This window comes from Furipterus horrens, unplaced genomic scaffold (assembly GCF_987537825.1).
Source record: "Furipterus horrens unplaced genomic scaffold, mFurHor1.1.pri manual_scaffold_4, whole genome shotgun sequence".
Lineage (NCBI taxonomy): Eukaryota > Metazoa > Chordata > Mammalia > Chiroptera > Furipteridae > Furipterus > Furipterus horrens.
In genome coordinates this window covers 54,902,083-54,927,136 of record NW_028327174.1, presented here as the reverse complement: position 1 = coordinate 54,927,136, position 25,054 = coordinate 54,902,083, and the positions used below count along the sequence as shown (strand labels likewise).

At 34.5% G+C, this 25,054-nt stretch overlaps 2 protein-coding genes across 2 annotated transcripts; one reads left to right on the top strand and one right to left on the bottom strand.

Annotated features, from left to right (window-relative positions):
- The first annotated feature begins 901 nt into the window (after positions 1-901).
- On the top strand, positions 902-7,868 carry LOC150011906 (olfactory receptor 6C6-like). Its single transcript, XM_090275138.1, has 2 exons — positions 902-1,812; positions 7,841-7,868. Exons 1-2 carry the CDS (start codon positions 902-904, stop codon positions 7,866-7,868), a joined length of 939 nt encoding a protein of 312 aa, XP_090131264.1.
- A 10,492-nt stretch (positions 7,869-18,360) lies between these two features.
- On the bottom strand, positions 18,361-19,323 carry LOC150011905 (olfactory receptor 6C2-like). The gene has a single exon (XM_090275137.1). The coding sequence runs from the start codon at positions 19,321-19,323 to the stop codon at positions 18,361-18,363; it is 963 nt and encodes a 320-aa protein (XP_090131263.1).
- Between the last annotated feature and the right edge of the window lie 5,731 nt (positions 19,324-25,054).

Here is a 25,054-nt window from a genome sequence, read left to right as displayed (position 1 = left end):
TCAATACCTGCTGTTTGATTTTTTTCTACTATAGCTTATATTTTAAAACAGGAAAAAATGAAAGCCTTTTGAATATCACTTGGCAATTTTGAAAATTTGGCGAAGACACAGAACCTTGACCTACTACAAAAAATGTAATTAATAAAAAAACAAATTACAATTAGTTACTATGAAATTTTGCTATAACACTAGTCAGTGACAAGAACTGTGACTGTGCTTAAAATCATTTTATACTCTAATGAAAAGGTGTAGCTTCTTAATGTAATCTACACAACCAGAAATAAGATAATATGAAACTATTATAAATTGAATAATGTAAAAATGGATTAAATATAGGATGACCAATTTCAGTTTTTCTGTTTATTTCCTAAATCATCCAGATTTGAGTCATTGTTAATGATTTATGAGAAGTTTTCTAAGTGTTGAACCTAAAGGTCACTGGTAAAATATATGAATAGGCAAATAGATGAAATTTTAGAAATTTAAAGAAAATGATACCAAAAATATAAGAAAGGGTATATAAAATGGAACTTGGTGATGAATAAATGGAATAAAATTACTTGAAATATTTGCTAAAGTTAGAAAATAGAAAATATAAACTATTTAAATAGTCTATTGAAGTCTTTGAAAGATAGGTGATAGATCAGTACTAAATTGCGCAGGTAAATTTTGAATGATGATAAGCCCAGTTTGTTGAGGAAGAAATACTCAGCATTTTTATAAAGATGACTGACTTTAGAGGACATGTTCATTTTGATGAACTCAAAGTAGATTTGTGAAAATATTTGCACATTAATAAGTTTCTGAATGTGAAACATTTTATGGCTGAAAAATAAGAAATCTATCTTCTCAGGTGTGCTTTAATTTTTGTTTTCTCTAGCTTTGATAGGAAAAAAGAGAAATGAACAAGTCGACAGAAATAGAATTCATTTTGCTTGGATTGACAGATGACCCTGTATTGCAAACTGTGATTTTCCTCTTTTTATTTCTCAACTACATCTTGAGCCTGACGGGGAACTTAATTATCATTCTCCTCACCATGCTGGATCCCCATCTCAAGACGCCAATGTACTTCTTCCTCCGAAATTTCTCTTTCTTAGAGATTTCATTCACAACCGTCTGCATTCCACGATTTTTAATAAGCATTCTGACTGGAGACAAAACAATTTCCTACAATGGTTGTGCAACTCAATTATTCTTTTTTCTTTTATTAGGAGTTACAGAGTTTTACCTTCTTGCTGCCATGTCCTATGACCGTTATGTTGCCATCTGCAAACCGTTGCATTACCCCATCATCATGAACAGCAAAGTGTGCTTTCATCTTGTCGTCAGCTCTTGGGTAACTGGATTCCTAATCATATTTCCCCCTTTGGTCTTGGGACTGAAGCTGGATTTCTGTGCTTCCAAAACTATTGATCACTTCCTCTGCGACACTTCTCCTATACTACAGATCTCTTGCACAGATACACGTTTCATAGAATTGATGGCCTTTGTCCTAGCTGTGGTGACACTTGTGATCACTTTGTTGTTAGTGGTCCTTTCCTACACATACATCATCAAAACCATTCTAAAATTCCCTTCTGCTCAACAACGAACGAAGGCCTTTTCTACCTGTTCCTCACACATGGTGGTCGTCTCTATTACTTATGGGAGTTGTATCTTTATGTATATGAAACCTTCAGCAAAGGAAAGGGTGACTTTAACTAAAGGCATATCTGTGCTCAATACCTCTGTTGCTCCATTACTAAACCCCTTCATTTACACTCTAAGGAACCAACAGGTGAAAGATGCTCTCAAGGATATGCTTCAAAGGTTTTGTTATTTTGAAAACAAAGAGACAAAATTGGGATGTTAATAATATGTTGTTGAAACATGAATGGAGAATTTAAAACAATGTTCAGTTTTTTAATTCATAGTTATGCCATTTCTCCCCTCAAAGATTAATATAATATTATGTTTAATAAGTCTTCCTGATCTTGCATGTCTCTCTGTTCTTTCTGAATAGACATTTTTACTCTTTAGTGGTAATCTACCTTCTTGAATCCATAATATTAAATTCCATTTTGATTAGAAATATCTCTTCCCATAATTGATACTTTTATGTACTGAATGCTTTCAAGAAATAAATCTTGCTAGATATATGTAGTTAATTATCTCAACATGTGTGTGCTAATTGCTAAGCATTGAATGTGCTGTTAATTATTTTTCTGCTAAAACTGTGAGAGACAAACTAAAAATCTGATAATTATTATAATGCAATTGCTATTGTGATGAAATAGAGAAATTAAATACTTTAAAAGATCAAAGTCACCATTCAAAAATTATCATTTTTGCTGAAACACAAAAGATGAATAAAGAAATAAAAGGTTCAAAGGTTCTATAATCAGAGTTATAAATGTGGAAAAAAACTGAGATTCTAATAAATAAGTTTCAACTAGAGAGTCACAATGATTAAGCATATGGTATTTGTAAACATTATTAGTTATTGTTTTGCATAGAAATAATTTAACTCCAGGCTTTGATTAAAATTACTTACATTGCATTATAGTATTAGTCTTACAAATAATAGTAATCCATGAAAAAAATTTGGGTATAATTTTTTATATCTGGGTTTGGGGATATTTCTATATATTTTAAATAAATTTGTAAATTATATGCCTGTCCATTCTGGTTGAATCAGTTTACTTAAGTTAAGTAAGTATATTTTACATAAAAGTGCATACAATTATTTTAAATGAATAGATTTGAACAAATATTTTAAATGAATGGATTTGAACAAGTATTTTAAATGAATGGATTTGAACAAATATTGATAATTGTATATTAATAGAGACAGAGGACATTTACATTAGATTAAGTATTTCCCTTTGCCTTTTACCAGTCATTTTCCCACACCCATGCCTTCCTTGGATTCAGGTACCCACTGATTTCCTTTCAGTCACTGAAGATTAGTGTTGCCTTTTCTGGGATTTCTTATAGAAGAAACCACAAAGAATAAACTTTGGCATTACTTCCTCAGCATAGTGTTTTTAAGTGCACCCATTCTATCGCATGCATCCTTAGTTCATTCTTTTTGGAGATTTGATTTAGTAGAATCTCTGGTAACCTTTAGTCATAGCTTTTTTTCTCTCCCCTAGTCCTACATTTTGGTATTCTTATTTTCTGAGGAATCTCTCCCCGAGACTGAATCATTTACTTTGGCCAGTGTGAAAAGTCAGTATAAACAATATTCAGAAATGTCAATCACTGAAAGCCTCTATCATACCATAATGTCATTTGAAATAAGCTGTCTGCCAAAGGGAAATAGATTGAAGGCATTGCTTCTCCATGTCTTGGTGACTCTATTCTTCAAGGTAGTTGGAGCATTAGGAAAGGCCGTAGAGGAGAAAAAGTAGAATATGTGTGGAGGAATGCCATTGGCTATTTTGTTGCTCATTTTAGCAGCCTATCTCAGTTCCAAATTGATTTCTATGATATCTTTAATGCAACAGGCTTCAAAACTCAACTTGCTTGTGAAGAGCTAGGGAAACCATTTTTGAACACCTGATAGAGTATTGAGGAAATGAATATCAAATATCTCAGGTTGCAGCCCTGTGGAGACTGGTTCAGGATAGCCTGTGGGAAATGGCAGTGACTCTCAGTAATTTCTGAGAAAGCATCTATCAATAGCCGTAGCAGTAAAGTAGGTAGCTCTCAAATACTGAAAAACCACTGTGGATCTCCTGTCTGTTCATCAGTCTGGCCACAAACACTTCTGGAGAATAATAGCCTTTGCTTCTCTTCCAACTTCCAAATTTTGCACAAAGTCTCACTGACAAACGGTAAATTTGAGCCACACAGGGAAGAGGACAATCGGAAATGGTATCCTGATTTCCCCTGTACTTAGAGAAAATCTAAGAAAAGTATATGTGATGAGTTGGCAACAAAAATTTCAATGCAGATACTTTGAAAATAACAAAAAACATGGTCTCAGAAATTTCCAGTCATTGCTTCTACAAGTGGCTCTGCCAAAAAATGATATCAGCATTAGGGACAAGCTAGGAGAGATGAGATTTATGTTGCACCTTCCTGATCAGTTTATCCCATTAAATAGGGCAGTGTTTGAAGATTTTAACATGACTGCTTCAATCCATGTAATACATACATTCATGTTACTTCAGATACCTTTGGCATCCTTGTTGAAAAGTATGTTTTTATAGGGCACAGTAGACATAAATTATGTTATTACTAAAGTAATTATTTTGCACAGGAGGCTAACACAAACCTAGCATACATAATTACAAATTTCTGTCCTGAGAACATTTAAGATCTACTCTCTCAGTAACTTTTAAGTATATAATAAGTATGGTAGCTTGTTATCATGCTGTATATTAGATCCCCATACTTAATCATTCATCTTATGACTAAAATTTTGTACCCTTTAAATAACACCTCCCCATTTCCCCATATTCTAAGTCCCTGCCAATTTTTAATTTATATATCGATTCTGTGATTGACACAGAATCATAATTATGAATTTATCAACTATTATCTATATGTTTAATATATTATTACAAATATTACATTATCATTTGCTATCAGTGCAATATAAATACAGTGGTAAAAAAATTGAACATCAATTAACACAATACAGTACTGTCATAAACAATATTTTCCTCTTTCAAACATAGATTAAATCAGAAAATGAATAAGCATAGTGATTTCATATGTCAACAAGAAATTTAAATCAGTTTTATACATACACTTGAATGTTTTAGAAATATGATGATGATGATGAAAAAGGTGATAAAAATAAAGGAAACTTTGTGGCCCTGCAATGGAAGTCTTATATTATTGTCTACTTGATCTGAGAAAAGTTACTTGAGATCATATGCATACAGTTGCATTTCCTCAGACATAAAATGAATACATATACATAAAAGTACATTTTCATAATGAAAATCAAATGATGTTTTGATTTTACACTATACCAAGAAGAGATCTGTATAAGAATCAGGCTGCTCCAGACATTCTGAAAAAACTTCATTTCATGTAGCTAAAATCTAATCTATCTTTTCCTGTCCCCTCTCCCCCATATTTATCCATCTTTCTCTCTCCCCTTCTCCCCTTGCATGCTTCTTTTAAACAGATGCATAATCATGAAATTATAATAAAATTAACATTTGGAAGCAGATTGTTTCTCCAGAGGAAATAAGAGGATTGTTTTAATTTAAAAGCAAATTTAATTCTTAAAATTGCTGTGACTGGGTAGTGAAGTGGCTCAGGTTAAAGTAATAATTGACGTAAAATCTCATGCACTTCTACTTTTCCATTTGAAACATGCTCCTAGGAAGTACAATTGAAAATGTAAATTAAGGCATAAACTTTCCAATGACATGGACATGTAACTCTGCTAAACCATTTAGCAGAAAGACTCATTGACAGAGGTACTGGGAAAGTGGGCAGAGGAAGTTCCCGGGCATCCTATGAGAATATCACACTCATGTGTAACATTCTAAACAGAATGAGGGTCCTGTGTTGTGGAGAGAAACTCCCAATATCTAGGCAGCTCTGACTACTATACTACTTAACAAAATATTAAAGACAGTAAACTGGATCAATTATAATGAGTTCCTGGTTGAAAATATATCTCACTACTCCCAAAGCTCAGATAAAGTAAAATAGTACTTTTCCTTGCTTTGGCTTTTTGAGAAGAAATTTACTTATATGTGAACACACACACACACACACACACACACACACATCCACATACACACAGACTGCTAAAAAATTTTTAAAAACAATTAGAACCTAAGATATACCCCAATATCTATCAAGCCAGAATGCAGCAAATAATAACAGAGCAAGTAAATGATAAAAATATAATTTTCTAGCTTCATCTTGATTCCTCATTTGATTGAGAAATCTGATCCTTTGTGGATAACTATGCATATTTTTGTTAACTCTGTGTGACCTATAACTTTTATGAAGTGATTAGAAAGTACTTCCTCAAAATAATTCAATGCATATTTGATGAGTATAGAAATGGGGAATGAAAAAGGAGGACTAATATTTCTCCCTCTCCATTAGTTCCACAATACAAAGTTTAATAAAACCCCTCATTCTTTTTTTGGAGTGTCTCTGACTCCATTATTTGTGTCATAGACCCACTGTCACATTTATATACTAAACTTCAAAATTTCCCCACAGTTTAAAGCGGTGTTCCTTCACTTGTTCTCTTGACTCTAAATTGTCAAATTTAGTATAATTTGTAAGAGTAAGCTTCCAAAAGTAAATATCTGACTATTAAAATGTAGATCTTAAATATACTTTCAGTGACTCTCTTTGTTGACAGTGTCAGTAAAGAATACCATTTCAAAATAACCTGATTATATATTAAACATTGACAGTATTCCAGACATAATGACTCTGGCACACCAGGAATGGTAACTTGAAATTCCATTTATAAGACTACCCTGGTGATTCTTACACACAAAAACCTTCAAATTACTTAATATCAAATAAAAGTTCAAAATAAGTCAAAAACACAAAATATCTCTGTTTTGACCCTTCAACCATTCCAGACTTATTACCTTTATCTTCTTAAAAGTACATCTTGTATTAGTTTCAACACTGTTTGAATTGTTCAAAGTAAGTGTTTTCTTTTACTGAGTGCTAAACAGTTCTAATTGAATATATTTATTGAAGTATGAGGTGTGGGTTATATATGGAGAAACTGAGGCAGGCGTGGAAAGTTTATGTGTTCTGTGCAGTGTCCCGTCCCACATTGTGTACTTGCTGAAGCCTTTGCTGACCAGGCTTAATATCTCAAAATCCAGTTCTAAGCATTAGATGAAATAATTCTCCAAATGCTTGTGCTTATCTAACACCTCTGTTATTTGCATATATTTATATTTTCATCCTCTTTTCTTATGTCTAATTTTAGTTTTAGCATAATTATTACTTTCTCTTGAAAGGCCTCCCAGATCTTGAAAATTACTTATGTATTATGCTTCATGTTATTTTTACAGACCTTTATTACAACACTAATTATATACCCTATAGCAATATTGGGATTATGTGTTTGCATCCTTGAGGTTATGTGTTGTAAGCCTCGTAAAGTAAGGATCGAGCCCCTATCTGTCTGGAATTAGATAGGTATACAATAAATGTGTGTTTGATTATTTGAATGATTAATTTTTATACAGCAAGTTACACTTATACAAGACATATTCAAATTCATGGTTTCTGGAAACTTAATTTGCAATAGAAGATGATATTAAAAACTTGGATTACACACTTAAAGAGGGTAAGCTACTGAGCAAGGTGAAATGTTTTCATAAAGAGAATAAAATGTAATAGTTTCTTAAAACAAATTTTGTATTTTTCCACTTTAATAATGAATAGAATATGTGGAATTTTAACATAGAGTTTGCAATAAATAATGACAACCCATGGATTATGAAATTTTTGATTTATTAGAATTTTATTTGTGATTTCTTTATTATAGTAACCTTTACCCACCTGTATTTGTTATGATTATGAATTTTGATTTGAAAACCAAAGGTTCATCGATCAAAACATTTCCCGCCTGCTTTTCCTTAAGGGACTCTCAAAGTATTAAATTAAATGAAATAAAACCAGCATTGTTTTACTACTTGTCCATCATAAAGTATTACTTATTCCAGCTGAGTATCTACTTACAAGGGACCTTTAAAGATTTAGAAGAAGACTTGAAGTGAATGAAACACCATGTAATGAAAAATCTTATATCATAAATAAACTTGAAATGTAAACTGGCAAAATATAAATTTATAAAGATAAAAAATACACAACCATAATACTCTTCAAATGAAAATAGAGTATGTGTGTTGATAAGAAATTCTTAAACAACATGGAAAAGGGCAAAGGGTATAAACAGATAACTCAATGAAGAAATAAAAATTGTTTATAGAATTACCAATATCTATTACTAGAGATATTATATATTACTAATGATATTAATCAAATAATTTACCTTTAAGCAGGAGGATATAATTTTTTAAAGCATATTTTATGGGTTATGTTGTTACAGTAGTCCAAATTTTTTTCCCTTTGCTCCCCTCTGCCCAGTACCCTCCTTCCCTCCAGCAATCCCACCCCCCCTTAGTTCATGTCCATGGGTTGTGTATATAAGTTCTTTGGATTCACTTTTCCTATATTATTCTTAACTTCCCCCGGTCGACTTTTTACCAACTAATTATGCTTCTTAATCCCTGCACCATTTTTCCATTTCTCCCCCTTCCCCCTCTCAGCTGATAACCCTCCAAATGATCCCCATACCTATGATTACGTTCTTATTCTGGTTTGCTTAGTTGGATTTTGTTTTTATTTTTAAAATTCTGTTGTTGATATTTGTGAGTTTGTTGTCATTTTAGTGTTCATAATTTTGATCTTATTTTTCTTAAGTAAGTCCCTTTGACCTTTCATACAATAGCTTGGTAATGATGAACTCCTTTAGCTTCACCTTGTCTGGGAAGCACTTCATCTGCCCTTCCATTCTGCATGGTAGCTTTGTTGGATAGAGTAATCTTGGTTGTAAGTCCTTGCTTTTCATCACCTTGAATACTTCTTGCCAGTCCCTTTTTGCCTGCAAAGTTTCTTTTGAGGAATCAGCTGATAGCCTTATAGGCATCCCTTTGTAGGTAACTCTCTGCTTTTCTCTTGCTGCTTTTAAGATTCTCTCTTTATCTTGAACCTTAGGCATTTTAATGATGATGTGTCTTGGTGTGGTCCTTTTTGGGTCTAGCTTGTTTGGAATTCTCTGTGCTTCCTGGACTTGTAACATTGACAGTATATATTGCCAAATTTGGGGAGTTTTCCTTCATTATTTTCTCACATAAGTTTTCAATTTCTTGCTCTTCCTCTTCTCCTTCTGGCACCCCTATGATTTGGATGTTGGCATGTTTAAAGTTGTCCCAGAGGTTCCTAAGCCTCTCTTCATTTTTTTCAATTCTTGTTTCCTCATTCTGTACTAGTTGACTGTTTTTTTCTTCCTTATGTTCCAAATCATTGATTGGAACCTTGGTTTTCTTCCCTTCACCATTGGTTTTGTATGGATTTTTCTTCATTTCATTTAGCATAGCCTTCACTTCTTCCCTTATGCATTTGCCATACTCAAGCATATCTGTCAAGCCTGTGAGCATATTTATTACCAGTGTTTTGAACTCTGCATCTCTTAAGTTGGCTATCTCCTCATCTGTGAGGTTGGCTATCTCCTCGTCGCTTAGTTCTCCCACTGGAGAACTCCCATTCCCCCTTTTGGGCCATACTTCTCTGTCTCCTCATCTTGACAGGCTCCTGTGTTTGTTTGTCTCTATGTCTTAGGCAGAGCTGTCGCTACTGTTACGTTTTAAGGGGTGGAGCCTTAGGCATTCATCAGTATAGGGTGACCTGTTTCACCATGTTGTGGCGCTGTGTTTGTGGGAAGGTTCCGAGAGGGAACAATGCCAACAGCTCAGCACTCACCCCTTTTCCAGGCACTTCTCCCACTTTGTATGGTACTGGCACCTCTCTACCTGTTGCTCTGTGTGGGGGACAGACAAGCATGGGGAGATGTGGGAAGCAGAGAGGCTTGGTTTAAAAGACTCTGACCGCTATGCGAAGCCACCCCCAACTGGGCCCTTAGCTGGTAGGTTGTCTTCAGGTCTGCTCTGAATCCCACCCTCCAGAGGATTTTAAAGATAGAATAAAAATACAAAATGGCTTTTAAGGAAAAGGGAACATGCTCCGTTTTTCTCTGTAAAGCCTCAAATCCTTGTCAGTAAAATGTGAAGAACAGAACGATTAAGAGGAAATGCTTTTGACCTTGTGTAAAATACCTGGATGTTTCAACCCTGTATTGATCTGCATTTCCCTTTCACTCCCTACCACTTGGGAAGGGCTGCATATTTTCCTTAAGTACTTTCGCATGTGGAAAGTGGATAAAACCCCTGGCTAATAAAGAAATGGGGGCGATTTTCCACTAGAGAAAACCCCCTCTCTTCTTCCTCAGATGGAGAGTGTCTGAGTAGTTTCTTCATCCACTCTGAGGCACCCAGAGTCTCTCTCAGCCCTGGCTATTATTCCTGGACTGGGTGGGTCTGCAGATGTTCTAGGACCGTGGGGGCCCTTTAAACAAGCGGACTCTGCTCAGAGATTGGCAGTTTCTTTCTCCACCCCAACCCCCACTGGTTTTTCCAGTTGAAAGCAATGAGGCTTTATTTTCCCTGGCGCTGGGACCATTAGCTGCAGGGTCTGGTCTGGTGCTGGGAGCGCTCCCTAGGTGTCCCTCACAACTTTTTAAAACGTACGACTGTGCTTTCTGCCGGCCTGCTGCTGCCACCGCCGCTGCCACCACACCACATCCTCTCCACCTCAGCTCCACCCCTTCTACCTGTCTGGATGAATATTTCTTCTTTATATCTTTGCTGGACTTCCATGCAGTTTGATTTTCTGGAACTTCTGGTTGTTTCTAGTTTTGAGGTAGTTGTATTCCTTCTTAGTTGTGGAGGGAGACTCAGCATGTCTGTCTGGGCCTCCATCTTGGCTGGAATTAAAAACTTTCCTTTTATTGACTTTATTGAGGTGACGTTGGTTAATAAAATTATATAAGTTTCAAATGTACAGTTCTATAACACAGCATCTGTATATTGCATTGTGTTCATCATCTAAAGTCTGGTGTCCTTTCATCACCATTTATTCCCCATTTACCCTTCTCTACCTGCCCCCAAGCCACTTTCCCTCTGGTAATCACCAGACTGTTGCTTATGTCTATGAATTTTTTAATCCCTTCACCATATCACCCAGCCTCAAGCCCCTTCCCCTCTGACAGCTGTCAGTCTGTTCTCTGTCTCTATATGTCTGTTTTTATTTTGTTAATTTTGTTCATTAGATTCCACATATAAGTGAAATCATGGTTTGTCTTTGGCTTGTTTTACTTAGCATAACACCCTCTAGGTCCACACATGCTGTCACAAAAAGCAAGATTTCTTTTTTTCTTTTTTTTAACAGCAGAGTAGTATTCCATTGTGTAAACATACTGCAACTTTGTATTCACTCATCTACTGATGGACACTTGGGCTACTTCCAAATCTTGCAAGAATGAGGAGTGCTTTTATTCTTTTGACACAGTGTTTTGGGTTTCTTCTGGATATTCCAAGAAGTAGAATTACTGGGTCATAAGGTGGTTCCATTTTTAAATTTTTGAGGAAACTCCATTCTGTTTTCCATGTTAGCTGTATCAGTCTGCATTCCCATCAACAATGCACGACTATTTCCTTTTCTCCACCCCTTCACCAGCACTTGATTGTGGATTTGTTAATGATGGCCATTCTGACCTGTGTGAGGTGGTATCTCCTTGTGGTTTTCATTTGCATCTCTTTAATGAGTAGGGGTATTGAGCACCTTTTTGTATGTCTATTGGTCATCTATATGTTTCCTTTGGAGAAGTGTTTATTCAGGTCTTTTGCCCAATTTTTAATTCTATTATTTATTTTTTGGTGTTAAGTTAAGTTCTTTATACATTTTGAAAATTAACCCCTTATCAGATATATCTTTGGCCAATCTGTTCTCCCAATCAGTGTATTGTTTTTTCACTTTGCTGATTTTTTCTTTGCTGTGCAAAAACTTTTTAGTTTAATGTAGTTACTTTTTTCCTTTTGTTTTCCTTGCCTGAAGAGATATATCAGAAAAAATATTGCTATGAGATATGTCTGAGATTTAACTGCCTAGGTTTTCTTCCCGGAGTTTTACAGTCTTGAATCTTACATTTAAGTCTTTAATCCATTTTGAGTTTATTCTTCTATATAGTATAAGGAGGTTGTCTACTTTCATTATTTTGCATGTATCTGTTCAATTTTTCCAACACCATTTTTTGAATAGACTGTCTTTATCCCATTGTAGCTCATTGCTTCCTTTGTCAAATATTAATTGACCTTAAAAGTGTGAGTTTATTTCTGGGCTCTCTGTTCTCTTCCATTGAACAATATGCCTGTTTTTGTGTCAGTACCATGTTGTTTTGATTACTAGGGCCTTGTAGTATAGTTTGCTATTGGATAGCATAATTACTCCAAGTTTTTCTTCTTACTTGAGATTGCTGAGGCTATTCAAGGCCTTTTGTGGTTCTAGATAAATTTTTGGAATATTGTCCCTGTTCTGTGCCATTGGTATTTTCATAGGCATTGCATTAAATGTGTGTCTTACTTTATATATTATGGACATTTTAATAATGTTAATTCTTTGTATCTATGAGCACAGAATGCACTTCCACTTATTTGTACCTTCATCAATTTCTTTCTTTAGTGTCTTATAATTTTCCAAGTACTGGTCTTTTACCTCCTTGGTTAAATTTATTTCCAGATACCATAAATTTTTCCTGCAATTTAAATAGGATTATTTTCTTAGTTTCTCTTTCTGATAGTTCTTTATTAGTATATAAAAATGCCACTGATTTTTAAATATGGATTTTTTTATCCTGGTACTTTTTTTATCAGTTCCAATAGTTTTTTTGGTAGACTCTAGGGTTTTCTCTATATAGTATCATGTTATCTGCAAATGATGACAATTTTACTTCTTCCTTACTAATTCGGATGCCTTTTATTTATTTATTTATTTTTGTCTTATTGCGGTGGCTAGAACTTCCAGTACTATGTTGAATAAGTGGTAAAAGTGAACATCCCTGTCTTGTTCCTGATATTTAGGGAAATACTTTAAGTTTTTGCCTGTTGAGTATGATGTTGGTTGTGGGTTTATCTATGAGCCCCCTTGCCAGGAAAATCACTGCCCTTATTTATAATAATGCAGATTAGTTATTCATGTTATTGTATTTTATGCTAGTTGAGTCATATAGCATGAAATGTCTGACTCCCATAAGTTAATGAGTTTCTTTCATGTTGTTGCATGTGATTGTAGGTCATTCATTCTTATTGCTTCATAATATTCTTTTAGGTGAACTAGCTATATTTTATTTACCCACACTACTGTTTTTCTTTCTTTGTATAGTTTCTAGTTTTATGCTGTAATTAGTAGTGCTTTTACAATAATTTTAGCGCATACTATTTTTTTCTATCTTTGATTTTGGTGTGGTGCATTTTCTTTTTTCAATAAAAGTTTTGTTTTGAGGTAATTATAGATGCACATGTAGTTTTAAGGAATAATACAGAAATAACTCATGTATGCTTTACCCAGTTTCCTTCAATGGTAACATCTTATAAGAATACAGTACAATCTCACAGCCAGGATTTTGACAATCACACAATCATTACCATAAAGATACCCCTTTTTGCTCTTTTTTAGCCAAACCACTATCCATTTTTCCCACTGACCCCCATCACTGGCATTCACTAATTTGTTCTCTATTTCAGTAGTTTTGTAATTTCAGTATTATATAAAACATATCATAGATTATATAACTTCTGGGATTGGCTTTTTACATTTGATATAATTCCATGGAGATTAATCCAAGTTGTCTGTATCAATAGTTTGTTTCTTTATATGACTTTTTAATAACAAAAATTGGTGACAATCTAAATGTCCTTCAATATCAATAGTTTGTTTCTTTATGTCACAAGTAGCATTCCATGGTATATATATGTAATAATTTGATCCATTGTTTACTTTTTGAAGGACAACTGAGTTGTTGCCAATTTTTGATTTTAATAAAGTTGCTACAAATATTTATGTACAGATTTTATCATGGATAAATGCCTAAGAATAATGCAATCACTAGGTAGTATGGTAGTGCATTCTACTTTTGCTTAAGGATTAGTTGCAGGCTTTCAATGATTTGGTGAATCTTACCAGAGTAAAGCTACAAATATGGCTCTCTGAAAAAATCCTTGTTATGCTCTTTTCCTGCTAATAGAGACTTGTACTAAATTCTACTTTAATTTCCATAACACACAGCTATATTCCACTATATTATAAATTTCCATCTAGAGAACAGAAATTTGTCTATAACCACTGTAAATTTTGCATTAAGTATATATAATCAGTTTTCACTGTTCTGCTGTTTTCACAGAGGATCTACTTATCAAAAAAAAAAAGCTAAAATAAACATTTTGAGTAACAAAGTTTTCAAGTAGTCTATATGAAGAGGGTAGTTGGTCATTCACTTTTTTTTTACTGTTGATTCAATAAAGCATCTATTTTAAGGCACTAATCAAATATATAAAAGTTTAGTTTATATAACAAATATGTGCTATTGCATATTTTGGGTCATAAATTACAAAATCAGAAATGATAAATTTTTGTCAAAGAGAGAAAAATCAAATGTCAGCTTTAAATTATCTTAATAAATTGTCTGACTTTGACATGTATCATATTAGATTTTATTTAAAAACAGAAAATTCTAACGTCTACTTTAAATATGTAGGACAAAGAATTCTTTTTTCACATGAGACAAAATATAAGAATTAGTAAATGCATTCTCTTTAAAACAGAAAAACAGTTACATTTTCCAGCTTGAGGTGGCTTTGTCCGAAAATTAAAAGCTACTTTTGCGTGAATGTAGAACAGGCTGCTCTTGTGATGATTCAGCCAAATAACACTTGACAGACACTATCCAAACTTCAGGGACAGTGCCTTACATTTATGGAACATAAAGGATTAGCCAAATGATGAGAGTTCACGCAGATGGCTCAACAGAATTCAGGAGCCATAAAGTGTATATGCCCATGGTTTGATTTTAAATTACACATATGCAATTTTGAGAGCTGTGAATTAGTTTGTTATTTGCAGGGGAGGTTGAGGTGATATTTAGGATTTATAGAAATTGGTGGGTTGAACAAAATATTATATTAAGTGGCAAAGCAAGTGAATCCCCCATTTGTAATAAAAGATCTATGTGTTATATAAAGACGACTTCTGGCCAAGATGGAGGCATAGACAGACACGCTGCATATCCCTTCACAACTAAGAAGAAATACAACTACCTCAAAACTAGAAACAACCAGAAGTTCCAGAAAATAAAACTGCTTGGAAGTCCAGCAAACAAAGATATAAAGAAGAAATACTCATCCAGACAAGTAGGAGAGGCAGAGCCGGGGCGGAGAAGACATGGTGTGGTGGCGGCAGCAGCAGCGGCAATGGCAGGCCAGCAGAAAGCGCAGTCACACGTTTTAAAGCCAAAAGGGACACCTGGGGAGCATTCCCACTTCCTCACCAGACCTCACAGCTCACGGTCCCAGCACCAGGAAAAATCAAGCCTCATTGCTTCTGACTGTGCAGACCAGTGGGGGTTGGGGTGGAGGCAGAAACTGCTGGTCTCTCAGCAGAGTCAGATTGTTTAAAGGGCCCCCATGGTCCTAGAACATCTGCAGACCCACCCACTCTGGGAACAACGGCAAGGGCAGCAGCTAGAGGGGTGGCAGTCTGGTGTGGAGATGGGAGAGGTGCCCAGAAAAGGGGCGAGTGCTGGGCAGGCAGCATTGTTCCCTCTCAGGCCCCTTCCCCACATACAGTGCCACAATGTGGTGAAACAGGTCACTTTTTACTGACGAATCCCTAAGGCTCGGCCCCTTACAAGGTAACAGGAGCGACAGCTCTGCCTAAGACATAGAGACAAACAAACACAGGAGCCTGTCAGAATGAGGAGACAGAGAAGTATGGCCCAAAAGGGGGAATGGATCAAGGTTCCAGTGGGAGAACTAAGCGACGAGGAGATAGCCAACCTCACAGATGAGGAGATAGGCAACCTAACAGATGAGGAGATAGACAACCTAACAGATGCAGAATTCAAAACACTGGTGATAAAGATGCTCACAGGCTTGACAGATATGCTTGAGTATGGCAAACGCATAAGAGAAGATGTGAAGGCTATGCTAAGTGAAATGAAGAAAAATCCACACAAAACCAATGGTGAAGGGAAGAAAACAGAGGTTCTGATCAATGATTTGGAACTTAAGGAAGAAAAATGCATAATGAGGAAGCAAGAATTGAAAAAAATGAGGAAAACTTCCCAAATTTTGCAAAGGAGATGGACATACAGGTCTAGGAAGCACGGAAGGTTTCAGGTGAGCTGGACCTAGAGGGGACCACACCAGGATGCATCATGATTGAGATGCCAAAGGTGAAAGATAGAGAGAGTCCTGGGGGCAGCAAGAGAGAGGTGGAGAGTTGCCTACAGGGGAGTGCCTATAGGACTATGAGCTGATTTCTCAGAGGACACTTTGCAGGCAGGAAGGGACTGGCAAGCAGTATTCAATGTGATGAAAGGCAACCTGCAACCAGGACTACTCTATCCAGCAAGGCTATCATTTAGAATGAAAGGGCAGATGAAGTGCTTTCTAGAAAAGGTAAAGCTAAAACAGTCCATCATCACCAAGCCATTATTATATAGAATGTCAAAGTGATTTACTTAAGAAAAATAAGATCAAAACTATGAACACTAAAATGACAACAAACTCACAACTATCAACAACTGAATCTAAAAAATACAAACAAAATCCAAGTAAGCAAACCAGAATAGGAACAGAATCATAGGTATGGGGATCATTGGAAGGTTATCAGCTGGGAGGGGGGAGGGGGAGAAATGGGGAAATGGTGCAGGGATTAAGAAGCATAATTGATTGGTCCAAAATAGACAGGGGGAAGTTAAGAATAATATAGGAAAAGGTGAAGCCAAAAAACTTATATGCATGACCCATGGACATGAACTAAGGGGGAATGGGATTGCTGGAGGGAAGAGGGGTACTGGGCAGAGGGGAGGAAAGGAGAAAAAAATGGAACTACTGTAACAACATAATCAATAAAATATACTAAAAAATAAATAAATATAAACAAACAAAAACACACAAGAAAATACATCAATGTGTTATAACTTCAGTTGTTAGTTAAATGTAAATGGACTAAAGAGACAGGCTTCCCAAAATTTGCAACCTTTCAAAATTTGTTTTGAAGTACATGTAAGGACTAAGGGGGGTATTGCAGAGGGATGGACTAATTGAATCCTTTTTGCTGGTCGACAAGAGTTACTCCCTAGAGACTTTTGGGTAGATTAAGAGAATGTAGCTACATAGTAAACTATTTCTCATTATATGCTCCCAAATGATTAAAATTGTAAAAATGGAAAAGTTAATCCTACACCAGAGGTGGGCAGACTTTTTGTGTAGAAGGCCAGATAGTAAACATTTTTGTCTCTTTGGACTATGAAGTCTGTTATTTACAATAACCAGTGGTAGATGGATTTTACCCTCAGGTCTCAGTTTTCTGACTCTTGTTCTAGAATGTGATCCTTACTCCTAAGGTATTCCTGTCATTCCCAACTAGAAGCCTGTGCTCTTCACTTTGGGTGGGCCAAAACTTCAAGCCCACAGACTTCTTGGCTGCTAATATCTCTGTTGAAATCTCAGCCTTATCATTGGTAAACCAGGACTACATCTGTTCTACATGTCTTCATTCAATCACTCAACTACAGGGAACTTGTGCCCAAATCCCAGCTCAGTGTAGACCTGACCTGAGTGAGGATACTAATCACTTTAGCTGACCTGCTCTCTCTGTCAACAAAACTTAAGAGAGACAATCCTTTTGTGTTAGTCTCTAACTCATAGTGTGGACAGAGCTAGTGCTAATTATGGACTCATTTACTGAATTTTCCTTTTCCAGACAGGTATGGTTTTGAGCTGCTTATTGTCAAAATTTCCTCACATAGCTAATTCAGTTTTAGAATTATTTAAAGCAGAAAACATGAGCACAAACTAGTTATTCTGACAGTGCTGGAAACAAAATTTGCTTATTTTTTATCTTGTTTGTGTGTGTGTACATGTGTATGAGTGCTTGCATGTTATTGTCAGGCAGCTGTGGTCTAAATTTTTCTCATTTCTAAGTAAATTTTCTAAATATTCTGGCTTACTTATATCTTTTGTGTATTATATTTGTTTCCAGATTCTTGATATTTATTGTTTTACTTTGATTGCTATATTTTAATTTTACTTGGTATTTCTATTTGAGTTCTTCTATTTTAAAGTTTGTCTTATACTACCTTAAAACAAATATGAAATATTTCTTCCTATATCTTAAATGTTTCATTCAGCATATTTACATATATGAATAAAGGAGTGTAGCAAAACTATCATTCCAAAAATTTCCCAGGAAACATAAATACTATAATTAACATGTTATACATTTTCTTTTTGAATAATATTAGGAAAGCTTAATGAGAGATGAGGGAAGATTTTGTTTACCGGTGAAAAATTTCCATGTTCTTTTAATGATAGAATTTTGATTGAGACTAAAGAGAGAAAGATATGATTTATTACAAGTAGGTTCACAAATCAGGATTAGAAGGATAATGAAAAAGTTAATGTTTAGTAAAACTGTTAGAACTTCCATAAAAATGTTAAAACATAAATATTTTCTTTTCATTTAATCGTTCAATATCAGTGTCCTTTTACTTGTGTAAGATAAATGCAATTTTTTGATTGTGTCATTGAAAGCTTGTTTTACTTGTTTGTTCCTCAAGGTATAAATAAAGGGGTTCAACAAAGGGGCAACAGATGTAGTGAGCACTGACACTCCTTTATTGATGTCCACTTCTTCTTTGGCTGATGGTTTGATGTAGATAAAAATACAGCTGCCATAAGTGATGGAAACAACAATCATGTGAGAAGAACAAGTTGAGAAAGCTTTTTTTCTTTGCTGGGCAGAAGGGAACCTTAGAATTGTCCTTATGATATATATGTATGAAAGAATGACACCTATGAGTGTAATAATAAATGTCAATACTGCACAGATTATAACCATTTGTTCTATGAACCATGTATCTGAGCATGAAATCTTAAAAAGGGGAGATGCATCACAGCCAAAATGATTGATGGTGTTGGAGTCACAGAATTCCAGCTGGAGGCCCATTCCAAGTGGTGTGATGATGATCATCAACCCAGAGATCCAGCAGCAGAGGATGAGGATGGTACAGACTCTGTTGTTCATGATGGTCATGTAATGCAGGGGCTTACAGATGGCCACATAGCGGTCGTAGGACATGGCTGCCAGGAGAAAAAATTCTGTGGCCCCAAAGAGTCCAATAAAAAATATTTGACTGGCACAAGCATTATAAGTAATGGTATTATCTCCAGTTGCTATACTGTACAGAAATCTGGGAATACAGACTGTTGTGAATGAGATTTCTAAGATAGAGAAATTTCGAAGAAAAAAATACATAGGTGTTTTAAGATGAGAATCCATGAGTGTAAGAATAATAATGGTTAGATTTCCAGTAATGCTCAGCATGTAGGTGAGAAATAAGAAGACAAAAATTAGAATTTGCAGCTGTGGGTCCTCTGTAAGTCCCAACAGGATAAATTTTGTTATTGCTGTGCGATTTCTCATTACTATCTTTGATGTTTTAGGCAATATATATGTAAAAAGTCAAAGAAAATGCATCTAAACAGAAGAAAGGAAAAAGTAAAGCAACAATCAATGAAATAGAAAACAGAAAAATAAGAGAGAATATTAGTGAAATCAAAAACTGATTCTTAGAAAGGATGAACATCATTGGTAACACCATTATGAAGCTCATCTGGATAAAAAGTTAAAATTTATCAGGAATGAGAAATATGGCACAATTACAGATATAAAATTATAAAATATTTTGATAAGCTCTGAAAAGTAGATGTGGCAACTTTAATAAAATGTACTAATTATTTGAAAGATTCAGTTTATCAAAATTAATTCAAGATGAAATATTTAACCTATATATATATTAAAGTTAACAAATATATATTTAAATCATCCTAAAAAGAGAACTCCAGGTGCAGATGTCTTATTGTTCCATCAAATTGTTCTACCAAACATTTAAAATTAAACAAAATTACCAATCCTACACAAATTCTTTTCATAAAATAGATTGTCAAAATAAAAAATTCTAACACTGGTGAAATAAAAAATCTGGTGGAATTTCCAATGTATTTAGAAATAATTTGAATAATAAGTACAATATAAAGGGAAGGAGTAAATGATTTCATAGAGTAATAAATGTTCTACATTTTACCTTCAATTGTTAAATATTGATCTAAGAGGTATGTAATAATTCAGTTGTCTACTATAATTCATAGACAACACTCTTTTATAATGTTAAATGTTTATATTAGAAAATAAGAAATATTTCATTCAGGTATATAATCTTTAAAAATAAAAAGAATTAGAAAAAAAGAGTAAAATAAACCTAAAACATGAAAGGGAAGCAAAAATAAAGATAATACCAGAAATCAACAAATTTGGAAACAAAATGACAATAAAGTTAGTGAAATCAAAAGTTGGTTATTTAATGATTAATAATATTGATGAATTTATAATTTATAACCAGACAGACAAGCAAAACAAAACAAAACACTAGGAGAAAGAAAATGCACTATAAATATCAGAAATGAAAGATATCACCCCAGATCTCAGATATGAAAAGGTAATAGAAAGACGTTATGAGCAACTCACACAAATATTTTGTACAACTTAAATGAAATTGATGAATTTTTAAAGTCCACGAACATCCAAAAAATAGATAGCCTAATAGTCCTACAACTATAAAAAAAATTAAATTTATAGTTAACAGTTTAAAGCAAAATTTTCAGTACTAAATATTTAAACATAAAACATCACCAATTCTACACAATCTCCTCAAGACAAAAGTAGTAGAGGATATATCCCACCTTATTTTTTCAGGATTTGAAAATAATTGTAAAATTTACATAAAATGCAATAGCCAAAATTAAAAGTCACATTTGAAGACCATAAATAATGATGAATTTACACTATGGATATTAAGATTTATTTTAAGAAAACCGTAATTAAGATAGTATGATGCTAAAAATATACTAGACAGATTTCTTCAGAAAACAGAAGTTATTAGCATACTCCATCTCCTATTTAAGGTGTTACTTTGATACCCAAACCAAATGAAGACATTATAAAAAAAAGTAATTCTAAACAAAACCCTCTATGAATATAGATTAAAAACTTCAATAAAAGAAAATCAAATAAAATTCAGCAGTAACATTATAAGTATAATACATCATGAAAAAGTGATATTTATCCTAAGAATTCAAGGTTGGTTTAAGTTTTTTAAAAAGTATATTTTATTGATTATGTTGTTACAGTAGTTTCAGTTTCTTTCCCCTTTGCTCCCCTCTGCCCAGTAACCCCCTTCCCTCCAACAATTCCACCCCCCTTAGTTCATGTCCATGGGTCACGCATATAAGTTCTTTGGCTTCACCCTTTCCTATATTATTCTTAACTTCCCCTTGTCTATTTCAAACAAACCGATTATGCTTCTTAATCCCTGCACCATTTTCCCATTTCTCCCCCTACCTCTCCCAGCTAACCCTCCAAATAATCCCCATACCTATGATTCTGTTCCTATTTTGCTTTGCTTTGTTGGATTTTGTTTTTATTTCTTAGATTTGTGAGGTGATATTTGTGAGTTTGTTGTCATTTTAGTGTTCATAGTTTTGATCTTATTTTTCTTAAGTAAGTCCCTTTAACATTTCATATAATAATGGCTTGGTGATGATGAGCTCCTTTAGCTTTAACTTGTCTGGGAAGCACTTCATTGCCCTTCCATTCCAAATGATAGCTTTGCTGGATAGAGTAATTCTGGTTGCAGGTTGCCTTTCATCACATTGAATACTGCTTGCCAATCCCTTCCTGCCTGCAAAGTGTCTTCTGAGAAGTCAGCTGATAGTCCTATAGGTACCTCCCTGTATGCACTCTCCACCTCTCTCTTGCTGTTCCCAGAACTCTGTCTTTATCTTTCACCTTTGACATCTCAATCATGATGTATCCTGGTGTGGTCCCCACTGGGTCCAGCTCGCTGGGGACCCTCTGTACTTCCCGGACCTGTATGTCCATCGCCTTCACAAAATTTGGGAAGTTTCCCTCATTTTTTTCAATTCTTGCTTCCTCATTCTGTACTGGTTGACTGTTTTTTTCTTCCTTATGTTCCAAATCATTGATCTGAACTTTGGTTTTCTTCCCTTCACCATTGGTTTTGTGTGGATTTTTCTTCATTTCACTTAGCATGGCCTTCACTTCTCTTATGCGTTTGCCGTACTCAAGTGTATCTGTCAATTCTGTGAGCATCTTTATCACCAGTGTTTTGAATTTTGCGTCTGTTAGGTTGTCTATCTCCTCATTTGTGAGGTTGGCTATCTCCTCGTTGCTTAGTTCTCCCACTGGAACCTTGATCCATTCCCCCTTTTGGGCCATACTTCTCTGTCTCCTCATTCTGTGTTTGTTTGCCTCTGCATCCCAGGTAGAGCTGTCGCTCCTGTTAGGTTTTAAGGGGCGGAGCCTTAGGGATTCATCAGTACAGGGCGACCTGTTTCACCATGTTGTGACGCTGTATGTGGGGGAAGGGTCTGAGAGAGAACAATGCTGCCAGCCCAGCACTTGCCCCTTTTCCAGGCACCCCTCCCATTTCCGCACTGAACTGGCGCCCCTCTAGCTGCTGCCCTGGCCGTTGTTCCCAGAGTGGGTGGTTCTGCGGATGTTCTAGGACCATGGGGTCCCTTTAAACAAGCAAACTCTGCTGAGACTTGCAGTTTCTGCCTCCACCCCAACACCCACTGGTCTGCACATTCAGAAGTAATGAGGCTTGATTTTCCTTGGTGCTGGGACGGTGAGCTGCGAGGTCCGGTGAGGAACTGGGAAAACTCCCCAGGTGTCCCCCTGACTTTTTAAAATGTGTGACTGCACTTCCACCGGCCCGCCGCTCCTGCCACCACACCGCGTTCTCTCTGCCCCAGCTTCGCCCCTCCTACCTGTCTGGATGAGTATTTCTTCTTTATATCTTTGTTTGCTGGACTTCCGTGTAGTTTGATTTTCTGGAACTTCTGGTTTTTTCTAGTTTTGAGGTTATATTTCTTCTTAGTTGTGGAGGGAGATGCAGCGTGTCTGTCTACACCTCCATCTTGGCCAGAAGTCTCTGGTTTAATATTTTTAATTAATCAGTTTTATTTTTCATAAACAGAAAATGAGAGAATCCATATTTTCTTCTGAATAGTTTCAGAAAATATTTTTGATAAATTTCAACACTTATTTATGTTAAAAATATTTGAGTAAAATAAAAGTAGAGGAAACTTCCTCAATGTGATACAAGAAGCTTAGTTGTAAAAAACAAAACAAAATTTCTGCTAATATCAGTATAAAGAGAAAAACTTTCAAGCTTTTCTTAGAGAATATGAACAAACTGTGCAAGATGACCACTTCATAACTCATATTCAACATATGCTGGAGTTCCTAGCCAATAAGTGAGAAAGAAAAATGGTTACATTGTGATTAGAAATAAAAGAGTTAAATCGTTTACCCTTTTAGATAGCATCATTGGTTAAATATAAAATCCCAAATAATCTCTGAAATAACTATTTGAATAACTGAGTTTAACAAAATCACAAGATGGAGAATATATCAATGAGCATTTGGAACTTGAAATTTTTTAAACTGTCATTTACAGCATCATTTAAACATGAAATACTTGGGCATAAGTAGAAGAATATAATAGAATAACAATGCAATGAAAATTACTGGAAAAAGTGACATTGAGAGAAGGATAAATATGTAACTCATTGGAAAAGAACAATGTATACTGAGAGAGAGTAACATGAGACAAGTTGAAGGGAAAAACTAATTCTTATCACAAATGATGTTGCTAACATATAATGTAGAAATGGACAAAAATGAGAAAACAACAAAAATACTTGAAATAGATCACAGACCTAATAAAAAACTCTCTTCATTTTGAAAGACAGTGTTAAAAAGTGAAAAAAGTCATGCACTAGAAAAACCATACATACTGGGAAATATTAATCTGACAGATCATGTATTTTGTATACATGTATGCAATGTTACATATATAAACTACATGCTAGTAAATACATATTACATGTGCAATGCAATAAAATACAAGGAATATATCTGTATACATATGTACACACAATTTAGTGATAAAAAACAGTTTACTAAAAAATGATCAAAGATTTGAACATATACTTCACAAAGGAAGATGCATGAATGGCAAATGTGCACAAGAAGAAATGCTGAATATCATTAGTCATCAAGGAATTGAAACCTAAAATAACAATAAAATATTACTAACCATTCATTAGGATGATCGATATTAAATGTATTAACAAGAACATATGTGAGATAACATGAGACAATTGTGATTTTTATATATTGCTACTAGAAATATAAAATAATAAAACCACTTGGGGATACAGTTCTGCAGTTTTAATTTTATAATTTCTTTTAAAAATATGTTGTCTTTATTAATTCTTTAAAAAGTTTTAGTTTTAATTTTATAATTTGTTGTAAAATTAAAAATGTATCTTATAAAATTAAAAATCTATTATGTGACATGGTAAATCCACTCTTAAGGACTTACCCAAAAGGAAAAAAAAAAGTATAGGTTCACAGAAAGACTTTATAATTGCAACTTTATTTATAATAACCAAAAATGGAATGAAATACAAGTAAATATAGGTGAATGAGAAAACACATTGTGGCATATTTGTATAGGTAATGCTATATAGCAAAAGGAAGAAAAAAGAATTCATATGTGAAACACGGACAAATAGTAAAGTAGTATGCCAAGGGAAAATATATACACAGGAAAGAGAAAGCACTATAAAATTTAATTTATATGCAATTCTAGAAAAGTCAAACCAAGCTATTGCAAGGGATTAATTGAGAAGGAACACAAACTTTTAAATATATCCTGATTTCATTGTGGTTTTATGGAGGTATGTATACATTTGTTATAACTCATTGAAATATTACACTTGAAACCCATACATTTTATCATATGTAAGTTGTACTTTAATAAAATTGATTTAAGCCAGACATCATGGAGAGGGAGAAGATATTTGCAACAACTGTTAATTACTACAACCAGGATTTATAAAATGCTACTACAAATCAATAAGAAAACAAATCCCAACCTAATAAGAATTAGACACATTTCTTCACAAAAGAATATATCTAAAGGTCAGTAAGCATATTAAAAACGTGATGTTTTTGTACTTAGGGAAAAGGAAATTAAGTTCACAACTAATGCACAACCTTCAGA

Excerpts from the sequence above, each read along its gene's own strand:
- LOC150011906 (XM_090275138.1), top strand. The coding sequence starts at position 902 with ATGAACAAGTCGACAGAAATAGAATTCATTTTGCTTGGATTGACAGAT. Across the intron at positions 1,813-7,840 it reads CTCAAGGATATGCTTCAAAG|AGTATGTGTGTTGATAAGAA; the intron begins GTTTTGTTATTT and ends AAATGAAAATAG.
- LOC150011905 (XM_090275137.1), bottom strand. The coding sequence starts at position 19,323 with ATGAGAAATCGCACAGCAATAACAAAATTTATCCTGTTGGGACTTACA.